This window comes from Panulirus ornatus, chromosome 8, assembly GCF_036320965.1.
Source record: "Panulirus ornatus isolate Po-2019 chromosome 8, ASM3632096v1, whole genome shotgun sequence".
NCBI classification, from domain to species: domain Eukaryota; kingdom Metazoa; phylum Arthropoda; class Malacostraca; order Decapoda; family Palinuridae; genus Panulirus; species Panulirus ornatus.
The window spans coordinates 3662332-3684667 of NC_092231.1; the positions used below are offsets into that span (position 1 = coordinate 3662332).

General features: G+C 39.7%; 1 protein-coding gene across 1 annotated transcript in view; it reads left to right on the plus strand.

Moving 5' to 3' along the window:
* Positions 1–22336, plus strand: part of LOC139749754 (dimethylglycine dehydrogenase, mitochondrial-like) — a 155539-nt gene that overhangs the window by 93572 nt on the left and 39631 nt on the right. Inside the window, exons 11-14 of the mRNA XM_071663962.1 lie at positions 1847–1988; positions 4850–4990; positions 12635–12775; positions 18123–18285. Coding sequence (XP_071520063.1) covers positions 1847–1988; positions 4850–4990; positions 12635–12775; positions 18123–18285 — 587 coding nt within the window. The remainder of the gene's footprint in view (positions 1–1846; positions 1989–4849; positions 4991–12634; positions 12776–18122; positions 18286–22336) is intronic.

The following is a 22336-nucleotide window of genomic DNA, read 5'->3' on the forward strand; positions in this document are numbered from 1 at the left end:
CACTCTTCCAAACTTATTCACAAACTTCTACAGTTTTTCACTTGAATCAGCCACCAGAGCACTGTATCATTGACGAACAACATACTCACTTCCAAGGCCCTCTCATCCCTAACAGACTGCATACTCACCCCTCTCTCCAAAACTCCTGCATTTACCTCCCTAACCACCTCATCCATAAACAAGTTAAATAGCCATGGGAACATCACACACCCCTGCCACAGACTGACCTTTGATGGGAACCAATCACTTTCCTCTCTTCCTTCTCATACACATGCCTTACACCCTTGATAAAAACTTTTCACTACTTCTGGCAGCTTTCCTCCCACACCATATACTCTTAATACCTTTGACAAAGCATCTCTATCAACCCTATCATATGCCTTCTCCAGATCCATGAATGCTACATTCAAATCCACCTGTTTTTCTAGGTATTTCTCTCACACATTCTTCAAAGCAAACACCTGATCCACACATCCTCTACCACTTCTATATATGCCTTTTAACATAACTTCCTGTCTCATGAGTCTTTTCTATCCTTATAAGGCTCCTGTAGCAATCACAAAGCTGTTCCCATCCACCAGTTAGAGTTACAGGTCAAAATTGTTATGCATTAAGTGCCAGAGTCTTCTTGATGGTAGTTGCATCATGGGCATGAAGGGTCATGGGCTATAGTTAGTGCTAATAGCATCACTCTGCTTATATGTCAGGGAATTGCTGATATCAGTCTGTACCTGTAATTTCCTGTTACAAATTAAATTCCACCAACATTGTAGGCTTTGTTCACTGGCTTTAGGTAGCAACCCAAACAAAGGATGGGTCATTAGAGATGTCTGGTTGCCCATTAATCCACTAGTGACCAGAAGTGGCAGTTGTGCACTTTTCCCTGGGAATTTCGATGTCTGTAGTGCCCAACACCATCTGTAGCACCCACTGCAACCATTACTTTGAACTGGGTAATCCAGTGAATGTCTTTCATAAACTACAAATGGTTAGCTCTTTAATTCTTCAGAAAATAAATGAACAGTGGTTTTCATACTTTTCCTGCATATAATCATTTAAATGAAATAAACATATGACATACAAGTGAATGGCTCATCCAGTTGATGATATTTACTCATAAATTAGTAATAGTTAAGTCTTAATTCTTAATATTTTTCTTTAATTGTTTTGTACACTTTTTCATAAGTAAAAAGAATGCAGTTTTTGTATGGTGGGGGGGGGGGGTAAAATAATCTATTACATTACAAAAGAGTTATACATATGACATTGCATATTTTTCTTCAACTACCACAATTTCAGTGGCCAGAATATGTGAAAAATATATGTAGAATGCATTTTTACTGTATATATAGATAGTTACTAAGTTGTATGAAATGTAAAGATTTTGATTTTGTTGAAATGCTGATTTTCTTAAGGTATTTAGATTTTTCATTATGATTTATAGGTAATTTGATTTTTTTCCTTCATTGTCATAAGAAGTCATTGTTTATAATAAAGATAAGAATGAGAATGAATAGTCTATTACATTACAAAAGAGTTATACATATGGCATTGCATATTTTTCTTCAACTACCATAATTTCAATGGCCAGAATATGTGAAAAATATATGTAGAATGCATTTTTACTGTATATATAGATAGTTACTAAGTTGTATGAAATGTAAAGATTTTGATTTTGTTGAAATGCTGATTTTCTTAAGGTATTTAGATTTTTCATTATGATTTATAGGTAATTTAATTTTTTTCCTTCATTGTCATAAGAAGTCATTGTTTATAATAAAGATGAGAATGAGAATGAATATTCATCCACATGTTGCTAATGTTCACAATAATTTGAACATCACAGGTAGGCCCACAAAGAGAGTGTCAGGTGCCCATGATATTTTGGTGAGTCGTGGTGCTTGCATGCAGATCCACAGTGGATGGGAGCAACCTGCATGGTTCACTACCCCAGGAGAAGAACCAGAATATTGTCCCAGCTTTAAAAGGTGAAGAATGATTTTCTTTGAGTTCATTACATTGTGATATATTGTTGACTGCATATGATAGTGTGGTTTGATAGTTTTTAATTTTGAAATGATGAAAGCAAGTTACCTTATGAGTAATGTCTTATTAGAATCCCCTTTAACATCAGCAACATAACATCAATCTTGCTGATTTTTTTTAACTTTTTGTTCAATGTATCCTGGACAGGTGATGCTTGTCGTACTTGTGTTCACCAAACCTTGAGATCTGCTTCACAGATAATTACAATTGCACTGGCTGCTTAACCCAGTCTTTAAGCTTGAAAAGCAACTTTGAGATTTATATTTATTATTTATTTTGCTTTGTCGCTGTCTCCCGCGTTAGCGAGGTAGGGCAAGGAAACAGACGAAAGAATGGCCCAACCCACCCACATGCACATGTATATACATACACGTCCACATACGCAAATATACATACCTATACATCTCAACGTATACATATATATACACACACAGACATATACATATATACACATGTATGTAATTCATACTGTCTGCCTTTATTCATTCCCATCACCACCTCGCCATACACAAAATAACAACCCCCTCCCCCCTCATGTGTGCAAGGTAGCGCAAGGAACAGACAACAAAGGCCCCATTCGTTCACACTCAGTCTCTAGCTGTCATGTGATAATGCACCGAAACCACAGCTCCCTTTCCACATCCAGGCCCCACAGAACTTTCCATGGTTTACCCCAGATGCTTCACATGTCCTGGTTCAATCCATTGACCACATCGACCCCAGTATACAACATCGCTCCAATTCACTCTATTCCTTGCACGCCTTTCACCCTCCTGCATGTTCAGGCCCCAATCACTCAAAATCTTTCTTACTCCATCTTTCCACCTCCAATTTGGTCTCCCACTTCTCGTTCCCTCCACCTCTGACACATATATCCTCTTGGTCAAACTTTCCTCACTCATTCTCTTCATGTGACCAAACCATTTCAATACACCCTCTTCTGCTCTCTCAACCACACTCTTTTTATTACCACACATCTCTCTTGCCCTATTATTACTTACTCGATCAAACCATCTCACACCACATATTGTCCTCAAACATCTCATTTCCAGCACATCCACCCTCCTGCACACAACTCTATCCATAGCCCACGCCTCGCAACCATACAACATTGTTGGAACCACCATTCCTTCAAATATACCCATTTTTGCTTTCCGAGATAATGTTCTCGACTTCCACACATTCTTCAAGGCTCCCAGAATTTTCGCCCCCTCCCCCACCCTATGATTCACTTCTGCTTCCATGGTTCCATCTGCTGCCAAATTTACTCCCAGATATCTAAAACACTTCACTTCCTCCAGTTTTTCTCCATTCAAACTTACCTCCCAATTTACTTGACCCTCGACCCTACTGTATCTAATAACCTTGCGCTTATTCACATTTACTCTCAACTTTCTTTTTTCACACACTTTACCAAACTCAGTCACCAGCTTCTGCAGTTTCTCACACAGATCAGCCACCAGTGCTGTATCATTAGCGAACAACAACTGACTCACTTCCCAAGCTCTTTCATCCACAACAGACTGCATATTTGCCCCTCTTTCCAAAACTCTTGCATTCACCTCCCTAACAACCCCATCCATAAACAAATTAAACAACCATGGAGACACACACCCCTGCCGCAAACCTACATTCACTGAGAACCAATCTCTTTCCTCTCTTCCTACACGTACACATGCCTTACATCCTCGATAAAAACTTTTCACTGCTTCTAACAACTTGCCTCCCACAGCATATATTCTTAATACCTTCCACAGAGCATCCCTATCAACTCTATCATATTCATTCTCCAGATCCATAAATTATACATACAAATCCATTCAAACTTACCTCCCAATTGACTCGACCCTCAACCCTACTGTATCTAATAACCTTGCTCTTATTCACATTTATTCTCAACTTTCTTTTTTCACACACTTTACCAAACTCAGTCACCAGCTTCTGCAGTTTCTCACACAGATCAGCCACCAGTGCTTTATCATTAGCGAACAACAACTGACTCACTTCCCAAGCTCTCTCATCCACAAAAGACTGCATATTTGCCCCTCTTTCCAAAACTCTTGCATTCACCTCTCTAACAACCCCATCCATAAACAAATTAAACAGCCATGGAGACGTCACACACCCCTGCCGCAAACCTACATTCACTGAGAACCAATCCCTTTCCTCTCTTCCTACACGTACACATGCCTTACATCCTCGATAAAAACTTTTCACTGCTTCTAACAACTTGCCTCCCACAACATATATTCTTAATACCTTCCACAGAGCATCCCTATCAACTCTATCATGTGCCTTCTCCAGATCCATAAATTATACATACAAATCCATTTGCTTTTCTAAGTATTTCTCACATACATTCTTCAAAGCAAACACCTGACCCACATGTGTATGTGGGTGGGTTGGGCCATTCTTTCGTCTGCTTCCTTGCACTACCTTGCTAACATGGGAGACAGCGACAAAGTATAATAATAACGGTGATAATATGTGTATGTATTTGTGTATATGTTGATATGTATATGTATGTATATCTAAGTATATGTGGGTTTATGTGTATATGAGTGGATGGGTCATTCTTCGTCTGTTTCCTGGCTCTATCTCATTGGTGCAGGAAACAGCGATCAAGTATAATAAATAGGTACAATGTTCTTTTACTGTAAGTGCAGCATGTAGACTGTTTTAAAATGTGATAGATATTTATTCTTATTAGATGAAAGATACTATGTACATTATCTTTTCAGAACTAATTGGATGGATATGTATCCTTATTAGATAAAAGATACTATGTACATTATCTTTTCAGAACTAATTGGCACAGTAATGTAGAGAATGAGGTCAACTTGGTAATGACATCTGCTGGAATAGTTGACCTTACACCCTTTGCTAAGATAATTGTAGAGGGACCTCAAGCAGCTCCATTTTTGGACTTTGTAACAGCTAATAGGTAAGGTTCCCTTTTGAAATCCATTGCATATGTGTAGATATGCATGTTAACAATTTGGTAACTTTATATATAGTAAGCTCACTTGTGGAGCAGCGGGTCAGTGATGCATTCTGAATAGTGAGGAAGTATTGTGCATCTAAACTCAACCCATGGAAATTAATGAAAGCTCTTCATTATTTGATTAACTTATGTTTGTTTCATTATTAAGCTTTCTCTGTTGAAATGGGCTCAGTAATGAAAGTTGTGCATGGCCTACTCTTCTGTGAATATGGGAGTGACTTGTCATAGGTAGAAAGACATTTTTCGTTTATTTATTGTAGTCCATTATCTATTATCTTAAGACCCTTAAGGGTACTAACTGTTATTTTTATGTTTTTGCAGCACCACTTATTACATTCAACTTTCCTGTACCAGTATTGTTAAATCATTCCTCCTTAACATAATGTATTTTGTGCCATGAATTACATGAATGTACTATTTGTTTTAGTGATATAGAAGTAGTACGATTGGTTTAATGAATATAGAATTTAGATATTTATCTCTGTGGATAGGGAATATGTCTTTAATATTTGTATTTTCTACAGAATCGAGCAAATACTAAATTATGTGATTACATAAATATCATTTGCTATTTGTAATTATTTTTTTTCATACTTATTAGCTGTTACCCATATTAGCAAGGTAACACCAGCAAAACACAAAGCAAATTACCCTCTTTGCTCACATCCATTTTCCAGCTGTCATGTGCATTGCACTAAAACCACAACCTTCTTATTCTCCTAAAAGTTTGCTGATACTTGCTCATCCTAGCCTATTATTATTTTTTTTTATTATGCATGTTTGTCATTTCCTGCATTAGCAAGGCAGCATTAAGAACAGAGGACAGCCATTTAGGGAATATCCTCACTTGACTCTCTTCTCTGTTCCTTCTTTTGGAAGATTATTGTTATTATTATTAGGGGAGAAATTCTACCTCTGTATTTGCTTCGTGTTGTATAAGGGACGTGAGTGGGGGACTAGAAATATCCCCTCTCCCCCACCCTTTCTTGTATTTCAGTTTCTAAAAGATGGAATGAAAGGAGCCAAGCAGTGAGTGCTCATCCTCGAAGGCATAGGCTGGGGTGTCTAAGTATGTGTTCATGTGACCAATGTGAAAAGGAAGGAGAGTTAGGTAGTATGTTTGAGGTAAGAAACCTGGATGTTCTGGCTATGAGTGACACAGAGCTGAAGGGTAAAGGAGGAGAATAGTTTGGAAATGTCGTAGGAAGAAAGTCAGGGGTAGCACTACTGCTGAAGCAGGAGTTCTAGGAGTGTGTGGCAAAGAATAAGGAAAAGAGCTATAGACTGATGTTGGTAAAAATGGAAATGGATTGAAGAGTTGGATGATTATCAGTTTACGCACCTGTCCATGGGAAGAAAGATCATGAGAGGCAAGTGTTTTGGAAGCAGCTTATTAAGTGCGTCAGCAGTTTTGAAGCAAGAGACAGGGTATTAGGGATAGGTAATTAAATGCAAAGATGAGTAGTGTGGCAGTAGGGAGGTAGAGGGTATAATTGGAGGATGTGGGGTAGTCAGTGTTATGACTGGAAATGGTTAACAGCTTGTTGAGTTGTTCGCCAAAAAAAGGACTGGTGAATGGAAATACCTAGCATGAAAAGAGGGATGTACATAGGTATAACTATATTAGGAGGAAAGATGGTCATTGGGCTTTATTGGATTATATACCAATTGATAGACATGCAAAAGAGAGACTTTTTTTTTTGGATGTGAATGTGCTAACAGAGGCAGGTGGTGGGATGTCTGATCATTACCTTGTAGAGGGTGGGGTGAATATTTGTGGAGGTTTTTGGAAAAGAGGAAACAGTATTAGTGAGAGAAGAGTGGTGAGACTGAGTGAGCTTGGAAAAGAGACCTGTGTGAAGAAATATCAGGAGAGACTGAGTGTAGAATGGCAAAAATGAGAGAAAATGAAACTAGGCAAGTGGGTGAGGAATGGGAGGTATTCAGGGAAGCAGTGCTGGCATATGCAAGATGCACGTGTTGGATGTGTAAGGTGAGAGGTTAGCAGATTAGAAAGGGTAGTGAGTGGTGGGATGATGAAGTAAAGTTGCTAGTGAAGAAGAAAGGAGAGATTTATAGGTGATAGGAACAGGGAAGGAGTGCAAATGATCAGTAGGTGTATTAGAAGAGAAAGTGGCAGAAGTTAAAGAGGAAGGTGGAGGGGTTGATAAAGAGGGTAAGTGAGAGCTGGGATAAGTGAGTATTAGTAAACTTCAGGAAGAATGAGATGTTTTGGAAGGAGCTTAATAGTTTGCAAAAAATAAGAGAACAAATGGTAACATCATTGAATAGGACAAATGTGGAAGTAGCAATAGGTACTGATGAAGTGAGGAGGAAATGGAGTGAGTGATTTGATAGACTGTTGAATGTGTTCAATAATAGGGTGGCAGCTGTAGGATGTATGGGTTAGGGTGGTATACAACTTGAGAGAGTCAATTAAAGTGATTTGGTAAAGAAAGAGGAGGGAATGGAAGCCTTGTCTAAGATGAAATGTGGCAAGGTGGCTGGAGTGTACGGTGTTTCAGTCAAATTTCTAAGAAAGTGGGGTTGAATGTCTAGTTGATTGGTTCATTAAGATTTTCTCTGTATGTATGGATCATGATGAGGTGCCTGAGAATTGGCAATTTGTGAATTGTGCCATTGTAAGGGGGATAAAAGTGAGTACTCAGATTACAGATGTAGAAGTATGTTGAGTGTACCTAGAAAGTTTTATGGGAGCGTAATGATTGAGAGGATGAAGACTTGTACAGAGCATCAGAGTGGGGAAGAATTGTGTGATTTCTGAAATGGTGGAGGATATGTGGATCAGGTGTTTGCTTTAAAGAATGTGTGTGAGAAATACTTAGAGAAAAAGATGGATTTGTGTGTGGCAATTGTGGATTTGGAGATGGCATATCAGAGGGTTAATAGATATGCATTTGGAAGGTTTTAAGGATTTATGGTGTGGGAGAAAAGTTGTAAGAAGTAGTAAGAAGTTTTTTAACGGATGTTATATATATGTATACGCGTAGGAAGGGAGCGCAGTGAAGGTTTCCAAATGAAACATTCACTGGCAGGGGTGTGTGATGTCACCATGGCTGTTTAATTTTCTATGGATTTGATGGTGGGGGAAGTAAATGCAAGTGTCTTAGAGAGAGGGACAAATATGAAGTCTGTAGGGGTTGAAAGGGCCTGGGAAGTGAGTCAATTTTTGCTGATGACCCAGCTTTAGTGGCTTATTCAATTGAGAAACTGCATAAGTTGGTAACTCTGGGAGGGCAAAAATAGGTATGTTTGAAGTTGTAATGGTTCCAAGAATGCTATATAGACAAGAAGCATAGGTTATAGATGAGGATGTGCTGAGGAGTATGGGGGTGTTGGAAATGAAATGTAGTGAGGTGGTTAGACTGGGTAAATAATAGAAGGTTGAGAGAGAGAGATGTGGTAATAAAAAGAGTGTGGTTGAGAGAGATGAAGAGGTTATGCTGAAATGGTTTAGACATATGGCGAGAATGAGTGAAGAGAGGTTGACAGAGAGACAAAGAGGTAGCACAAGGAAACAGACAAAAGAGTGAGCCAACCCACCCACATACACGTGTATACATACACATCCACACACGCACATATACATACCTATACATTTGAACATTTGGGGTGAGAGAGTATCATTAAATTTTAGGGAGAATAAAAAGATGTTTTGGAAGGATCAAATGGGAACATCAGTGAAGGGGGCTAATGGAGAGGTGATAACAAACAGTGGGGTTGTGAGGAGATGGAGTGAGTATTTTGAAGGTTTGTTGAATGTGTTAGATGATAGAGTGGCAGATATAGGATGTTTTGGTCCAGGTGGTGGTATGCAAAATGAGAGGGTTAGGGAGAAGAGGTAGTAAAAGCTTTGCAGAAGATGAAAGCTGGCAAGGCAGCCTGAACATGAAAGATGGTATGAGGTGTGCATGGGATAGAGCAAATTGGAGCAGTATGGTATACAGGGAGGAGTGTTTTGTCACAGGCTGTACCATGTGAAGCAGTTAGGGCAAACCACGAAAAATTGTGCAAAATTTCGCTGTGATAGGGGAATCTAGTTTCAGAACATTATACATGGCAGCTAGAGAGTAGATGTGGGTAAATAAAGCCATTCTTGATCTGTTCCTGGCTAACTCACTATGTGGAAAAAGGCAAACAAGTAGGAAAAGAAAAATTATTATATTGTATTATTATACTTAATCGCTGTTTCCTGCATCAGCGAGGTAGCGCAAAGAAATGGATGAAGAATGGCCCAACCACTCATATACACACACATATATACATAAACGCCCATACATGCACATATATGTACATATACATTTCAGTATACACACACATATACATAAACAGATATATACATATATACACATGTCCATATTCATACTTGCTGCCCTCATCCAATCCCATCACCTCCCTGCCATACTTGTCCCTACTGAACCTAATAACCTTGCTTTTATTCACATTTGCTCCCAACTTTTTCGTTTCACACACTTTCCCAAACTCAGTCACCAATTTTTGCAGTTTCTCGCATGAATCAGCCACCAATGCTGTATCGTCAGTGAACAACAACTGACTCACTTCCCAGGATCTCTCATCCCAACAGACTGCATACTCGCCCTCCTCTCCAAAATTCTTGCATTTACCTCCCTAACCACTCCATCCATAAACAAATTAGACAACCATGGAGACATTACACATCCCTGCCACAGACCAACCTTCACTGGGAACCAGTCACTCTTCTTTCTTCCTACTCATACACATGCCTTACTTCCTTGATAAAACCTTTTCACTGCTTCTACCAGCCTGCCTCCCACATCATATACTCTTAAGACCTTCCTCAAAATATCTCTGTCAACCCTATCATAAGCCTTCTCTAGAACCATAAATGCTACATACAAATCCATCTGTTTTTCTAAGTATTTCTCACACTCATTCTTCAAAGCAGATACTTGATTCATACATCCTCTACCACTTCTGAAAACCACACTGCTCCTCCCCAGTCTGATGCTCTGTATATACCTTCACCCTCTCAATCAGTACTCTCCCATACAATGCTTGTGGCATGAGAAGCGTGGGAGGTGGGTTGATTAGAAAGGGTAGTGAGTGGTGGGATGAAGAAGTAAGATTATTAGTGAAAGAGAAGAGAGAGGCATTTGGACGATTTTTGCAGGAAAAAAATGCAATTGAGTGGGAGATGTATAAAAGAAAGAGACAGGAGGTCAAGAGAAAGGTGCAAGAGGTGAAAAAGAGGGCAAATGAGAGTTGGGGTGAGAGAGTATCATTAAATTTTAGGGAGAATAAAAAGATGTTCTGGAAGGAGGTAAATAAAGTGCGTAAGACAAGGAAGCAAATGGGAACTTCAGTGAAGGGCGCTAATGGGGAGGTGATAACAAGTAGTGGTGATGTGAGAAGGAGGTGGAGTGAGTATTTTGAAGGTTTGTTGAATGTGTTTGATGATAGAGTGGCAGATATAGGGTGTCTTGGTCGAGGTGGTGTGCAAAGTGAGAGGGTTGAGGAAAATGATTTGGTAAACAGAGAAGAGGTAGTAAAAGCTTTGTGGAAGATGAAAGCCGGCAAGGCAGCAGGTTTGGATGGTATTGCAGTGGAATCTATTAAAAAAGGGGGTGACTGTATGTTGACTGGTTGGTAAGGTTATTTAATGTATGTATGACTCATGGTGAGGTGCCTGAGGATTGGCGGAATGCGTGCATAGTGCCATTGTACAAAGGCAAAGGGGATGAGAGTGAGTGCTCAAATTACAGAGGTATAAGTTTGTTGAGTATTCCTGGAAAATTATATGGGAGGGTATTGATTGAGAGGGTGAAGGCATGTACAGAGCATCAGATTGGGGAAGAGCAGTGTGGTTTCAGAAGTGGTAGAGGATGTGTGGATCAGGTGTTTGCTTTGAAGAATGTATGTGAGAAATACTTAGAAAAGCAAATGGATTTGTATGTAGCATTTATGGATCTGGAGAAGGCATATGATAGAGTTGATAGAGATGCTCTGTGGAAGGTATTAAGAATATATGGTGTGGGAGGAAAGTTGTTAGAAGCAGTGAAAAGTTTTTATCGAGGATGTAAGGCATGTGCACGTGTAGGAAGAGAGGAAAGTGATTGGTTCTCAGTGAATGTAGGTTTGTGGCAGGGGTGTGTGATGTCTCCATGGTTGTTTAATTTGTTTATGGATGGGGTTGTTAGGGAGGTGAATGCAAGAGTTTTGGAAAGAGGGGCAAGAATGAAGTCTGTTGTGGATGAGAGAGCTTGGGAAGTGAGTCAGTTGTTGTTCGCCGATGATACAGCGCTGGTGGCTGATTCATGTGAGAAACTGCAGAAGCTGGTGACTGAGTTTGGTAAAGTGTGTGAAAGAAGAAAGAAAAGAGTAAATGTGAATAAGAGCAAGGTTATTAGGTACAGTAGGGTTGAGGGTCAAGTCAGTTGGGAGGTAAGTTTGAATGGAGAAAAACTGGAGGAAGTAAAGTGTTTTAGATATCTGGCAGTGGATGGAACCATGGAAGCGGAAGTGAATCATAGGGTGGGGGAGGGGGCGAAAATCCTGGGAGCCTTGAAGAATGTGTGGAAGTCGAGAACATTATCTCGGAAAGCAAAAATGGGTATGTTTGAAGGAATAGTGGTTCCAACAATGTTGTATGGTTGCGAGGCGTGGGCTATGGATAGAGTTGTGCGCAGGAGGGTGGATGTGCTGGAAATGAGATGTTTGAGGGCAATGTGTGGTGTTAGGTGGTTTGATCGAGTAAGTAATGTAAGGGTAAGAGAGATGTGTGGAAATAAAAAGAGCGTGGTTGAGAGAGCAGAAGAGGGTGTTTTGAAGTGGTTTGGGCACATGGAGAGAATGTGTGAGGAAAGATTGACCAAGAGGATATATGTGTTGGAGGTGGAGGGAACGAGGAGAAGTGGGAGACCAAATTGGAGGTGGAAAGATGGAGTGAAAAAGATTTTGATCGGGGCCTGAACATGCAGGAGGGTGAAAGGCGGGCAAGGAATAGAGTGAATTGGATTGATGTGGTATACTGGGGTTGACGTGCTGTCAGTGGATTGAATCAGGGCATGTGAAGCGTCTGGGGTAAACCATGGAAAGCTGTGTGGGGCCTGGATGTGGAGAGGGAGCTGTGGTTTCGGGCATTATTGCATGACAGCTAGAGACTGAGTGTGAACGAATGAGGCCTTTGTTGTCTTTTCCTAGCGCTACCCCGCACACATGAGGGTGGAGGGGGATGGTATTCCATGTGTGGCGGGGTAGCGATGGGAATGAATAAAGGCAGACAGTGTGAATTGTGTGTATGGGTATATATGTATGTGTACATTGAGATGTATAGGTATGTATATTTGCGTGTGTGGACGTGTGTGTATATACATTTGTATGGGGGTGGGTTTGGCCATTTCTTTCGTCTGTTTCCTTGCGCTACCTCGCAAACGCGGGAGACAGCGACAAAGCAAAATAAATAAATGTAAATATTAATATTTCATTTTAATTTTTATAGATGTGCCAGGTAGAATGCAAATAGATAAGTATTAGGGAAGTTATGAGAAGTTTTGTATATGTATTAACCAAAATCTTTCATAGTATCCCTCGCATTGGACGCACAGTTATCACTCACGTCCTATCCCCGTCTGGCCACATATATGCTGAGTTGACAGTAACCAGGACCCATGAAGACTCATTCCTTATCATCACTGGCTCAGGATCAGAACTTCATGACCTTAGGTAATCACTTGACTTCTCTTGTTTACATACAAGCCGTATTATATGTCTTGAGATACATTTTTGATTAGGGTGACATAAAGTAGAACAACTAACAGCTAGATTGGTTTATCTATTGACCTAATATGTATGGGGTTACATTCCTTTGGAGTGAATCTGGCCAATTATTTTTTCTTAATATTTTATCACCATTTCCCACATTAGGTACTGCCATGAACAGACAGAGGAAGCACCAATACTGTATCATCATAACTTTAATGGTTATGATGTACTGTAAACGCATAAAAGATAACACTCACCTGAGATGTTTCTACAGTTATAATAAAGAGGCTTGCTGGAGTGGGCAGTGGTGGAGTTCTTCAGTCAAAGTGGTAGGCTTTTCTGCCTCTTCATTTGAGAATGAAGCTGTAGGAATGGTTATTGCAGGATGGTGGATATTTTTAGGGTTTTTTATCTGACTGATGAAAATGTTGTTCAGACTGCTTGTACATCTCTTTGAGGCAGTTAACAATTACCACTGACTGTTAACCTTTTAATTGCAGAGCTGTGTTTTCTGTTGGGATCATCCTCACTATTGTTAGCTCTTACTTTCAAAAACTTTTGATAATTTTTTGGTTCCTCATGCTCAGCACAAGCAGCTTCACCAACTATGTCTAACACAAAAGGTTTCCATATTTGAACTTGCATGTCTTCTTTCTTCCTGTGCTTAAACAAAGTTTTAGCATTTTCCTGAATGACCACTTTGCTAAGAGGCATGGTGCATCCTTGATCCAAACACTTTTAAAATGCCTTTCTGTGTTTTCCATAATGCCACTTCTGCTATGATATATCTTAGTAGCACTTAATAATGTAATACCTTGAGCACATTTTTCTATTAAGTCACTATTGATGTTAATTATTTATATTGGCATAGGTAATAACTCAAATGCCATGATGATATCAGTGGCCTATTGTTGAGCATCAGAGAACTTTAAAACATCTTAATTTAGTTCTACATGAAAGAAATTCTTGTCTTTTTGTCTTCAGAGGCACAATTATCATTTGCTAGGCATTTTCATATTTATATGGGTTTGATAAGGTGTTTATTACAAAATGAGTGTTAGAAAGTCAATGAAAATAGACATACACAAAAACAAAATAGCAAAGTAGTTGAGAGTAACACTACAAATGCAGTGCCTTGGAGCAATAGCAGTTGTTCATTGCTACCCAAAATAATATGTAGCTATTGCATTGGTGAGCCATGCAGAATTCTTGAAGTTTTAGAATTTGTTCAAGTTTCTGAGATATATTGTTAAATTCTTCAAAGATATATATGGAAAACAATCTTTCTAGGTTGGCATGTAATTAGGCCTTTCTTTACTTTGCTTAGAAAATGATAGGAAATGGGATAACCATATTCATTAGGTATGAGGTGAAAGATAAAAATTGCAAGGTGTATGTATTTCAACAAAGGCCTGCCCTTTCTTAGATATTATTGGGGAATTGAAATAAACACAAGGAGAGTATCTTAATGAAATGAAGATTATATAAAAGAGCTGGAAAGACTTAAGTATATTTGTGGACAGTATTAAGAGTACTAATCTTTTTATGTATAAGTTATAGATAGAGTATTTAAGAATTTTTTAAATCTTTCCTTGAAAAAAGTGAACTTTAAACAAGAGGAAATCATCAGATGCATAGCATGTGCTATGCATTTTATGGGTTTCTCACCCACAACTGGAGCCTTGTGAGCATGAAAGAGAGCAAAATTTTTCACCTTCCCTAATGTGGTATATCTATGAGGATTCACCCCTTCTGACTGTCATAGAACATATGAGACTGGCAGATGCTTGTTCCAAGATGTAAACAACCTATTTAGGCCTATTACTCTATTAGTGCAGAGGTGAGGTGGTGCTTAGAATTCTCTCACCCACAACTATATGCTCTTGCTTGCTGGTGCTGTGAGAAATGTCCAATAGTTTCTTGATGTAAACTGATAGCTTTATAAGGTCAGATTGGTATCACCCTCTATTATACATAGGTTTTCCATGGCATTAATTATTATTACAACCTTGTATCCTGAGAACTAGTGTACCTGGGAAGAACATCTGGATCAGCTGCCTCAGTATGGAAGCAAATCTAGACTTTGTTATCAGCCTAACCATTATTTTTTTAGTTTTTTCTTACAATGGTTTTAAACTTCTTTTTTTGAGAAGCGTAAATAATAACAAGTTCACATGACCAAAGTGGAAGTGCCTGCATATTTTGTAGAGTAATTTGTGGATAACAAGTTGTTAAGATGCTGTACTAGATGTGTGCTGATTCATCTTAGGATAGATAGGATAGGTAATCACTTTATGTAGCACATTGCATAACTTGGACAAGACATTACAACTTGAGTGTATATGATTATACAAATGTAGATTGATATTAGGCATGTTACAGATTTCTTGATAACTAGCATAGTTTACATTTGTATGGAATGTGTAGGGTGTTCTACACTCATTAAACCCCATATCTTGAATTTTTGTACTGTTATACTACTTTTTAAATATCTGCATACTGTCCTCATTCCCAGCTTCATCACTTTGGTAATTTTATCCCCAGGCAAAAATGAGTCTTACTTTCCCTTCTAGGCTTTGGACAGCACCTGACCCGAGAACACTACAAACACCGCTTTAACATATCTCAAGACACTTCATGACTGCAATGCAACTTCCATATCAAATTGCCAAATGCTTATTATGTAATAACCCCTCACTGTCTACACATAAATGCACAGACCACATTACTACACTGTATGACCTATGGTCCTTACGAAGAACCCATATATAGAGAAGGGTTTCCTGGAGTTGGAAATAGATAAATACATACATATGTAAGTTTTTACCTACCTACCTACCTTCCTACCTATCCACTCACCCATCCACCTCAGGAGCTTTTTCTTTCTTCTGTAGGCCCCTACAACTTTCGGGAAGCTGGCCACACCCACCAGGCCATGAAATATAGTGATATATATTTATTTATTCCAAGATAATGTTCTTGACTTCCACACATTCTTCAAGGCTCCCAGGATTTTCGCCCCCTCCCCCACCCTATGATTCACTTCCGCTTCCGTGGTTCCATCCGCTGCCAGATCCACTCCCAGATATCTAAAACACTTTACTTCCACCAGTTTTTCTCCATTCAAACTTACCTCCCAATTGACTTGACCTTCAACCCTACTGTACCTAATAACCTTGCTCTTATTCACATTCACTCTTAACTTTCTTCTTTCACAAAATGGGTATGTTTGAAGGAATAGTGGTTCCAACAATGTTGTATGGTTGCGAGGCATGGGCTATGGATAGAGTTGTGCGCAGGAGGGTGGATGTGCTGGAAATGAGACATTTGAGGACAGTGTGTGGTGTGAGGCAGGTTTGATCGAGTAAGTAATGTAAGGGTAAGAGAGATGTGTGGAAATAAAAAGAGTGTGGTTGAGAGAGCAGAAGAGGGTGTTTTGAAATGGTTTGGGCACATGGAGAGAATGAGTGAGGAAAGATTGACCAAGAGGATATATGTGTCAGAGGTGGAGGGAACGAGGAGAAGTGGGAGACCAAATTGGAGGTGGAAAGACGGAGTGAAAAAGATTTTGAGTGATCGGGGCCTGAACATGCAGGAGGGTGAAAGGCAGGTAAGGAATAGAGTGAATTGGATTGATGTGGTATACCGGGGTTGACGTGCTGTCAGTGGATTGAATCAGGGCATGTGAGGCGTCTGGGGTAAACCATGGAAAGCTGTGTGGGGCCTGGATGTGGAGAGGGAGCTGTGGTTTCGGGCATTATTGCATGACAGCTAGAGACTGAGTGTGAACAAATGAGGCCTTTGTTGTCTTTTCCTAGCGCTACCCTGCACACATGAGGGGGGAGGGGGATGGTATTCCATGTGTGGCGAGGTGGCGATGAGAATGAATAAAGGCAGACAGTGTGAATTGTGTGCATGGGTATATATGTATGTGTCTGTGTGTGTATATATATATGTACATTGAGATGTATGGGTATGTATATTTGCATGTGTGGACGTGTATGTATATACATTGTGTATGGGGGTGGGTTGGGCCATTTCTTTCATCTGTTTCCTTGCGCTACCTCGCAAACGCGGGAGACAGCGACAAAGCAAAATAAAAAGAAAATAATAATATTTTATTTATTTTGCTTTGTCGCTGTCTCCCGTGCCGGCGAGTTAGCGCAAGGAAACAGATGAAAGAAATGGCCCACCCAACCCCCAGGCACATGCACACACACACACGTCCACACACGCAAACATACACACCCTCACATCCCAACGTACACACATATATACACACATGCACACAGTTCACACTGTCTGCCCCTACTCACGCCCATTGCCACCCCGCCACACACGGAATAACATAAAATATAGTTATAATGTGTGTATTTATGTGAAAGGAGAGTGCATAGCAATTGAGCAGTAAGTGTTCAGTATCTGATGTGGTAGTTTTATCATGGGCATGAAGGGTCTCAGGATGCGTTGAAATTATACGTATAGTGGTGGTGTAGGGGTCGGCGATGAACTTTGATGAGTAAGTGTAGCTCCTACATGTCTGGTTGGGTTATTCAGATTGGTGTATAGCTGATGGGGTGGTGTGTAAGACTGAGTTAGAGAGGCAGTTATTTTGTGTTTGTTAGGTTATTTTGGTGTGTATATATTTTGTCTCTGTTGTATCTCTTGGGATGGGGGATATTTGAGTAGAGGGTGCTGAATTGTGAAGCAAGAGTAAGCTTTTTATTTCTGTTAGGGAATTGGTGGTTAGTTATGGAGTGGTTTGAATGGAGAAGGTCTCGTACTGTTGCAAATAATTGAGTTTCAGGCCTATTGGAATGGGATTGTTTTGGGAGAATCTTAGTTGTGTGTTTGTGGTTCCTTAGGTAGCCGTGTTTGGTTTGAGTGCTCTGTTTTATATGATTTGTGTCTTTGTTATATTTCCTTTTGATAGTGAATTGAGGTTACTGGGTGCCACCATATGTTCCTGCCATGATGTCTGAGACAGTTCACAGTGCAGTTTGCTGCATGATCAGTGAGTCATGTCAACATACATTTGCCAGCCTCATGTATTTTATGATGACTTGTGGGAGAGAATCATGGTTACATTTCATTTGGGGAGTAAAGCAGTGTTTTAGCTCCATTGAGCAAGTGCTGTCTCAGATGCTTATATTGACTCGTTGGTAGAAGAATAGTTTCTGATCCTTCAAAAAAAGAATTCCTTATAAAGTAGTAATGATGTTAGGATTACATAGTACACATAAGAAGTGAAATATGAGTTTATTGTGATATTTTTCATACTGATTAGTCATGCTGTTTTTCTTTGCAGATGGCTGAAAGAGTATGCCCGACTTGGAAACTGGGATGTAAGCTTTGCAAATGCAACAGAGGATTTGGGTTGCCTGAGTGTTGCTGGCCCAAAATCCAAGGATATTCTTGCCACTCTTTCCCCAACATTTAAGGAAAAATTCCCATTCTTTGCATCAAAGGAAGTAAGATAATTTTAGCTGTGTCTATTTCATAAGAATGTGTTATATGCATTTCATGACAAACACTCTAGTTTGTTAATAAAAGAAAAGAAATACAGTACTTTAAAAACAGTTATACTGAAAACTGAAAGACTAACAGACCATTGTCCAGCATATCTAATATTTCATGCAAATCCATCACAAAACACACTTTCATTCTATAGATCTGACGCTCTTTGGTTAAATGTCAGTTGTGATGTCAATGAAACTCAAAACAGAATTTAGATTGAGCTGTTTACTATCAAGGAGGGATGATAATTGAATTATACTTATTATTTTTAAAATCATTTTTTACTTAAAGGAAAACAGTCATTTGTTTTGATGGCTCAGAGGTTAAGGTTTATAAAACATGTCTTGTTTTGAAATGAATTTATAGTTGAAACATTTTACAGCTTGAGCAGTTTTATTGCACTTTTACAAGACTTTTGTATCCCTGTATTACAAGACTTTTGCCTCCCTGTATCATGTAGTTTGTTGCATTTTTTCTCCAGTGTCTTCTTTTCAGTTTTTGTGTTGTAACTATAAGGTTGAGTGTAAGAGACAGGAATTGTTGATTGATTTCAGAACTAGAGGATTGTGTTGGAGATGAAAGGAATACCTTTGAGAGTTACTGGATCTTAGATATTTAGGAGTCTTAGATGAATTAGATATCATAATAAGTATATTTTCAGAGTTGTTTAACTTAAAGGCTTTAAAGGTATGAATAATGTATAGTATTGAAGCTTATATTTTACTTAGCTTAGGAGGAAAGGTTAATGCTTAAGTAGTGATTGAAAGAATTAAAGATACATAGGATAAATTGAGAGATGAAATATTTGTGGATTAGGTATTTGAAATGAAAGTGATTGAGGGGTGAATACTTGGTCACTAAAATGTATATATAACTTTCCTGTCCTTTATATGAAGGAAATGATAGGAATAGCTGGAATCCATTGAAAGTTTAGATTGTGAAGGGAAGCTATTGGAGGCAGTGAGGGATTAGTAGAAAAGTGAGTTAGTAAATTGTGGGTAGAAATGAAGGAATTTTAGAAATGTATGAAGTCTCATCATAAGGGAAGTACCCATTATTTGAGTATGGTGGTGGTCTCCCTGAATTGGATGAATCAGACATAAGTGTTGTACCAGCACCCACCATTGTTCCTTGAATAGGAACTGGAATATGAGGAAATTACTTATTTTTATTCTTATTATACTTGATCACCATTTTCCACGTCAGCGGGGTTATGCCAGAAAACAGACTAAGAATGGCCCATCCACTCATATACATATATATATATTTTTTTTTTTTTTTTGCCGCTGTCTCCCGCTTTTGCAAGGTAGCGCAAGGAAACAGACGAAAGAAATGGCCCAACCCACCCCCATACACATGTATATACATACGTCCACACACGCAAATATGCATACCTACACAGCTTTCCATGGTTTACCCCAGACGCTTCACATGCCCTGAATCAATCTACTGACAGCACGTCAACCCCGGTATACCACATCGATCCAATTCACTCTATTCCTTGCCCTCCTTTCACCCTCCTGCATGTTCAGGCCCCGATCACACAAAATCTTTTTCACTCCATCTTTCCACCTCCAATTTGGTCTCCCACTTCTCCTCGTTCCCTCCACCTCCGACACATATATCCTCTTGGTCAACCTTTCCTCACTCATTCTCTCCATGTGCCCAAACCATTTCAAAACGCCCTCTTCTGCTCTCTCAACCACGCTCTTTTTATTTCCACACATCTCTCTTACCCTTACGTTACTTACTCGATCAAACCACCTCACATCACACATTGTCCTCAAACATCTCATTTCCAGCACATCCATCCTCCTGCGCACAACTCTATCCATAGCCCACGCCTCGCAACCATACAACATTGTTGGAACCACTATTCCTTCAAACATACCCATTTTTGCTTTCCGAGATAATGTTCTCGACTTCCACACATTCTTCAAGGCTCCCAGGATTTTCGCCCCCTCCCCCACCCTATGATCCACTTCCGCTTCCATGGTTCCATCCGCTGCCAGATCCACTCCCAGATATCTAAAACACTTTACTTCCTCCAGTTTTTCTCCATTCAAACTTACCTCCCAATTGACTTGACCCTCAACCCTACTGTACCTAATAACCTTGCTCTTATTCACATTTACTCTTAACTCTCTTCTTTCACACACTTTACCAAACTCAGTCACCAGCTTCTGCAGTTTCTCACATGAATCAGCCACCAGCGCTGTATCATCAGCGAACAACAACTGACTCACTTCCTAAGCTCTCTCATCCACAACAGACTTCATACTAGCCCCTCTTTCCAAAACTCTTGCATTCACCTCCCTAACAACCCCATCCATAAACAAATTAAACAACCATGGAGACATCACACACCCCTGCCACAAACCTACATTCACTGAGAACCAATCACTTTCCTCTCTTCCTACACGTACACATGCCTTACATCCTCGATAAAAACTTTTCACTGCTTCTAACAACTTGCTTCCCACACCATATATTCTTAATACCTTCCACAGAGCATCTCTATCAACTCTATCATATGCCTTCTCCAGAGCCATAAATGCTACATACAAATCCATTCGCTTTTCTAAGTATTTCTCACATACGTTCTTCAAAGCAAACACCTGATCCACACATCCTCTACCACTTCTGAAACCACACTGCTCTTCCCCAATCTGATGCTCTGTACATGCCTTCACCCTCTCAATCAATACCCTCCCATATAATTTACCAGGAATACTCAACAGACTTATACCTCTGAAATTTGAGCACTCACTCTTATCCCCTTTGCCTTTGTACAATGGCGCTATGCACGCATTCCGCCAATCCTCAGGCACCTCACCATGAGTCATACATACATTAAATAACCTTACCAACCAGTCAATAATACAGTCACCCCCTTTTTTAATAAATTCTACTGCAATACCATCCAAACCTGCTGCCTTGCCGGCTTTCATCTTCCGCAAAGCTTTTACTACCTCTTCTCTGTTTACCAAATCATTTTCCCTAACCCTCTCACTTTGCACACCACCTCAACCAAAACACCCTATATCTGCCACTCTATCATCAGACACATTCAACAAACCTTCAAAATACTCACTCCATCTCTTTCTCACATCACCACTACTTGTTATCACCTCCCCATTTGCGCCCTTCACTGAAGTTCCCATTTGCTCCCTTGTCTTACGCACTTTATTTACCTCCTTCCAGAACATCTTTTTATTCTCCCTAAAATTTAATGATACCCACTCACCCCAACTCTCATTTGCCCTCTTTTTCACCTCTTGCACCTTTCTCTTGACCTCCTGTCTCTTTCTTTTATACATCTCCCACTCAATTGCATTTTTTCCCTGCAAAAATTGTCCAAATGCCTCTCTCTTCTCTGTCACTAATAATCTTACTTCTTCATCCCACCACTCACTAACCTTTCTAATCAACCCACCTCCCACTCTTCTCGTGCCACAAGCATCTTTTGCGCAATCCATCACTGATTCCCTAAATACATCCCATTCCTCCCCCACTCCCCTTACTTCCATTGTTCTCACCTTTTTCCATTCTGTACTCAGTCTCTCCTGGTACTTCCTCACACAAGTCTCCTTCCCAAGCTCACTTACTCTCACCACCCTCTTCACCCCAACATTCACTCTTCTTTTCTGAAAACCCATACAAATCTTCACCTTAGTCTCCACAAGATAATGATCAGACATCCCTCCAGTTGCACCTCTCAGCACATTAACATCCAAAAGTCTCTCTTTCGCGCGCCTGTCAATTAACACGTAATCCAATAACGCTCTCTGGCCATCTCTCCTACTTACATACGTATACTTATGTATATCTCGCTTTTTAAACCAGGTATTCCCAATGACCAGTCCTTTTTCAGCACATAAATCTACAAGCTCTTCACCATTTCCATTTACAACACTGAACACCCCATGTATACCAGTTATTCCCTCAACTGCCACATTACTCACCTTTGCATTCAAATCACCCATCACTATAACCTGGTCTCGT